General features: G+C 33.3%; 1 protein-coding gene across 1 annotated transcript; it reads left to right on the top strand.

The window, feature by feature from the left end:
- Positions 1–4,435: 4,435 nt before the first annotated feature.
- On the top strand, positions 4,436–5,460 carry LOC103608557 (olfactory receptor 2AJ1-like). The gene is given in 3 exon segments (XM_008592977.1): positions 4,436–4,701; positions 4,704–4,739; positions 4,742–5,460. Coding segments are annotated over 3 exon segments (951 nt in total). The 5' UTR covers positions 4,436–4,505.
- Positions 5,461–6,176: the final 716 nt, after the last annotated feature.

Below are 6,176 nucleotides of genomic sequence, written 5' to 3'. Positions count from 1 at the left end.
CTTTTGACTCAACATTGATAGAAAATTATCTGGTGCCTCATGGCTTTCTGCTCTTGAATCCCTGGGGACTTGTCCCTGTGAAATTCTTCCAGGAATATTGCAGAATGTGCATCATCATATTCATATGCTAAACAGCAGGATTAAGGAAGCAGGAAGGGCACGTTCCTCGAGTTCTCACCACTCATGGGAATGAGTTGTAATTGTCCATAATTTAGTCAATTGGCCACACTCTACTGGCTTCAAGGAGAGCTGAGAAGTGTGTAATTTTGTGTGCATACAGGTTATGTTCAATTGAAAGAGAAGGGTAAAATGGATGCTTTCCAGCCACCATGGCCACACATACAACATAGTAGATGAGAGGTAATAACTGATGGGAGGCACTTACGAAAGCAGAGGACGTAGAAGATGGTGATTTGTGTTTGGAGGAGGCAGAGATAAAGACAAGCTGAAGATGATTTTCTGATCTGATTTCTATCTTAGCCATTTGAACAGGGTATTACATTCACAGTTTTATGGGATCGTTCTGAAAAATTGAGTGTCAGGAATGATAAATTTGATGTCACTGAAAAATACTAATCACAGAATTTCTTTAAATTGGGGTGGCAGCAACAAAAGACAGACATATGATCACCTTGCAATGAGTCAGTGAGGAAAAGTTAGAACGGAAAAAAAAGGAAAATTGCCAATTAAAAATTGGTAGTATAAAATGAAATAAAATAAATAGAAATAAAATAAAATTGTGAGCAGTTCTGCTAATTGTCTTCAATTAAAACATTAAATTGGTAGGTTCAACATAGGATTGTCAGCAGCTATGCTGATTGTTTTCAGAATAAGGAACATTTCTTTGCTCTTTCACAAACATCTGTATATAATTACATGACTGAGAAATCTAAGGTAAACATACTCATTCAATTTTTGTGTTTCTTTCTTCCCCAGAGAACTTCCTGAACCAATTTTACTAAGCAGTGAGTTTACAATATACTTCTGAGCCATCTCATTGAATTGTAATTTGCTTTACTAAGTTATCTTCTATCACATTCTGAACCTCCTCCTGTCTCACTTTCTGTCTCCTTCTCTCTCCCTATTATTTAATGTATCTCATCTAAACTTCAGAATGACCTTATAAGTCAGGTACTGCTATCATCTTGCCTCAATAAACATTAATTTCAGTTATAATTACTACAACTTCAGTTAAGATTTAATTTTATATTTTATTGGTTTTTTGTACAGATGAGAGAGAAAATGAATAAAATATTTTCAGGGTACTGTATTCGCAGTACATTTTATTGTTTATTTCTTTTTAAAGCACAAGGAAATAGCTTATATCGATATTTCCTTAATATAATTACTTGAGAAAATAGCAAACCCATTGCTAGGCTAAGTGATTTCTGTTATACATCTGTTTACCTATAATCCATGTAATTTCCTGTCAATAAAGTAATGATTTTATTCTTTCCATATTTAGGTCAATTCAGTGTTTGACTTCTGCCTTTTCTAACATATATTATTGTAGCGAATTACTTGTAACAGCTGTTTTTTTTTGTTTTTTAACAGTTGATCACTAACCCAGTAAGTCTGACTTTTATGATAGAATTGATGACTAGTAAATTGAGTTACTGATATTATAAGTTTATAGAAAGCTCAAAAAATAAAATGTTATTGTAATATAATATAAAATGTACAGGTGTACAGTCAGACATAATATTCCCCAGGATATCCATATCAAATGCTTTTCAAAATAAACATTTTTTCAGACAGAAGTGATGTGTTTTCCGGCCGGCCCGGTGGTGCACTGGAGAGTGCGCCGCGTCGCTCCCCCCGAGGGTTCGGATCCCATGTGGAGACCAGTTCCCACTCGCTGGCTGAGCGCGGTGCGGGCGCAACACTGAGGGTTGCAATCCCATTACCGGTCAGTAAAAAAGACAAAAAAAAAAAAAAAAAAAGTGATGTGCTTTCTGGCTTTACTTGTCTTGCACTCAAAATTTAATTCAAAGGATTAATGTAGGGGCAAATCAATAACCATTTAAAATGAATGTGTAGTGATACCACTATTAGTAAATAATTGGTCTCTAGTTAAATCAAAATTTAAAGAAATATTTTATATGCTTTTTCTGTATAATGAGAGATCTGGTAGGAAAATTAAATACTATTTTGAAGTCTGATTAAGTGTAAATCTATGAATATGTAGTATATTTTGAGAACCTTCATAAATACAAAATGATAGAAATGATTTAAATGTAGCACAATAAAGGTTAGAATAGAAGATTAGAGTACTGATAACTACAAAATTATTTCAAAGTAGGGATAATTTAAGTGGACCATTTGCACAATAATCAGCTAGTAATAGTTTGATTCACCAATTGAAATGAACATATTAAGTCCAAAGTAGTTCCACTGAAAAAGATCAATCAATTTAGCTACCTCTGCAAACTAGTTGGATTTGGCTAAATAATTTAGGGAGCCAAATAACTTGTGTGTGAATGGAGAATTTTTAGATATGGTGGGAAACCACACACACACACACAATCAGATAGTTATTGTTTAGAGGTTATGTGATATACTTCTTTCTGTCAAAATTTCTTAGTATAAAATGATCTGTATGATTCATGCTGATGTTGTTCTATATTCATTTCTCCATAACCACAGTCTCGGTTTTCTTAAAATAAAGTAGCGATTTTAATGTCAAACAAACATTTTATGTGGAGAATATTGCACACTAGTTAAATTTTGGACGGAACTGACTGATTGCTTCTTCCAAAAATTAAAACTCTGAGTACATATAAAAAAGTGGACAGACTCTCAGAACAGATAAGATTTCCTAAAAACAAGAGATCCAAAAATTTTTGAAAAACTTGACACTTAAAATCATGTGTAGGGCATATTCTCTGATAAAGCCCCAAGCTTATAGAAGAGAGATGGGTGTAACATGTATGTTATATCTTTTCTCCAATATTCAATATTATTGAACAAGGAATATTTAGAGTGACATGAGAAAAAAATAAAACGTCTTTACCTCAGTAAAGGGTTGCAAATATGAACCAGTTAATGAGAGGCACCACTGCCCTTAAATCTGAGCATATGTCCATATCAAATTTTACTGTGGTTCAAACTTCTCAATACATGCAAGACTAATGGTAATGCATATATCTCCAAGCCTCCTTCATGTGCTGATCTCTTAAAACTCTGAAAATCATAGCAAACTGGTGTTAATGTTCAAGGGAACTAAAACCAGAACTAAAGGATTAATTTTTCAAAATGAAAAATCTCAACATTCAGAAAATAAAATACAGATAATATAAATGAAGTATATGTTATCAGTAATATAATTTCCATTTTTAAGTCAAAAAAAGTAAAAATTTAATCTAATTTTATTCAAACATGAATAGGCGTTAATAAGATGGCAAGTGATTTTTTTAGGTTTGCTAAACCTAGATTAATATTTTCCTGAATTACACCATTTATACATAAGTATGTGTGTACACATGTGTCTTTTTATGTTTAGGAACAGATTATACATCCAAGAGGTGCACAAATAACTATAAAGTAAACATTTAATTAAACACTATCAAAGTATAAACAAAAAATATTAATACTTATAATTCCCTTCTTATAGAACTAGTAAATGATGCCTCAGTTTCTACAAGTTAAAACAATAGGCAATAGTAAAATATATTTGGAAAGATGCACTGTTGATTTTGAACAAATATAGCTTTCACTTTTCACATTTAAAATACAGGTGATGTTTCAAATTACAAACACACATCCATTTTTTGTTACAGTATACTGTTATTTATTATTTTCGAGAGTTTTAAAAATTATACATTTTAATTTCTGTAAGATTTATTGAATGGAAAATGCATTGCAAAGAAGATGAAGTCTCATGGTTCATTCATTGCACTCATGTAGTCAACAAACATTCTGGAGGAACTGCTCTGCTCCAGGCACTGTGGCAGGCATTTGGTTTATACCATTGAACAAAAGAAAGATCTCCCATTGTGAATTTAAAATTCTGGTGGGAGAGAATTTCAATAAACAATAAATATAACTCATATGTTAATTACATAATATGTTACATAAAAATGTGGGGGAAAAAGGATCTGAGTAAAGAGGACCAACAAAGTCAGGGTTCAGATGGGAGCATTAAGAATTTAAAAAGGGTGTGCAGGGGTCAGACTCCTGGAAAAGATAACATTTGGAAAAAGACTAGACTTTAGTAAAAAATATGGAATTAATTAGACCTTGAGACTTCATGGAGCTCAAAGCCTACTCAATATACTGAATGTCATCAGTTGATTCAAACAAAATAAATGCCCATCCTGTAAAATATTCCTATTCCAAAAATTAGCAGAGTTCTTTGATGTTGATTACAACATATGCATCACTAATTCTCATTTTATAATGCAGATGTATACAAATTAGTTTGAGATTCACAACATTTTTCTTCTTTTTCTATTGAATTCTTATTTATTTATTATATCTTTTTAGGTAAAATAGGAGAATTGGTGATGGGATATAAGAATGATACCTTCAGCACTGACTTCACTCTTTTGGGACTGTTCTCTTCTTCCCATACAAGCCAGGTCATCTTCTCCTTTACATTTATCCTTTCTATTGTGACTGCAACAGAAAATACACTCACGATCCTCCTTATCTACAGGGAATCATGACTCCATAAACGAATGTACTTCCTGCTCCGCCATCTCTCTTTATGGATATCTTGCATATTTCCAACATTGTTCCCAAATGGTCACTGACTTTCTGTCAGGCAGCAGATCTATTTCATTAGCAGCTTGTGGCTTCCAGATATTTCTGTCCCTCACCCTCCTGGGTGGCGAGTGCCTTCTCCTGGCAGCGATGTCCTATGATCGCTATGTAGCCATCTGCCACCCGCTGCACTATCCGATTCTTACCAACGAGTATGCCAGCGTTCTCATGGCCACAGCGTCCTGGCTGGCTGTGACCGTCAACTCCGTAGTTCAGACAGCTTTTGCACTCCATTTTCCCTTCTGTGGCTCTAGGGCCATAGATCACTTTTTCTGTGAAGTTCTCGCTATGTTGAAATTGTCCTGTGTAGATTCATCATGCTGTGAAAAAGGAGTGCATGTCAGCCGCATCATTTGCCTGCTGATCCCTTTCTGCATGGTCTCTGCTTCTTATGTGCAAATTCTCCTCACAGTCCTCCAAATGAAATCATCAGAGGCACAAAAAAAGTCATTTTCTACCTGTTCCTTCAACATGATTGTGGTCGTAATGTACTGCAGGCCATCTAGTTTCACATATATGAGATCTAAATCATACCACATTCCAGGTCAGGGCAATTTCCTGGCAATATTCTATACCATTCTCCCATCCACACTCAATCCTATCATCTATAGCTTTAGGAATAAAGATGTTCTGGTGGCAATAAAAAAGTGTTCAAATGAATCTCTGCTTCAAAAAATGGGTAGGAAAAATGCCTGAATTATGTGTTCTCACTATTTCAATATAAATGCATTATTAGTTTCTGCAGAAAGACAGTCAAAGCTTCTGTCTTGCCAAGTGTGAAAAGTGATACTTTGAAAACCCTGTTAATAATAAATGTTATCACGTGTTGATTTTGTAAATACATACCTCTAAAAATGTATCCTTCCTTCTATGGTACCAATTATAATCACCCAGCACACTTATAGAAAGTAACAGATACCCCAAAGCTTTGTACTCCTTCCACAAAAATTGTAAGAATTTATAAGAATATCTTTTAAAATACAACTACACACCCATTATATAAGCAACCTAAATCTATATAATGTCTTTATTTTATTAAACTTCGTAATATTATCTTCAAATTATCACTTATGAGAAATCCACAAACTCCACTTGAAATCTACATTGTTCTTTGCCTAGCTTGTTTTCACACGTTTGTTCACTAAAATAAGTAAAATATATGCATACACATGTGCACACATATATTCATATACTGTGGAACTATCAAGTTACTCATGCTATGCTAGAAGCAACTATATAATATTAGAAGAATATCAAAAAATTATGTCTTATTTCATATATACATATAGGATTATATTTTTAAAACTCTTCTAGCACTCATTCTAAAATTATTTCAATGAAGAAATAAATTTTTTATTGATAATTTATTTAAATTATCTTATTAATAGCAAAAACTAGAAAACCACATAGAA

This window comes from Galeopterus variegatus, unplaced genomic scaffold, assembly GCF_000696425.1.
Source record: "Galeopterus variegatus unplaced genomic scaffold, G_variegatus-3.0.2 Scaffold8557, whole genome shotgun sequence".
Taxonomy (NCBI): domain Eukaryota; kingdom Metazoa; phylum Chordata; class Mammalia; order Dermoptera; family Cynocephalidae; genus Galeopterus; species Galeopterus variegatus.
This window is presented reverse-complemented; position numbering and strand designations above follow the sequence as displayed.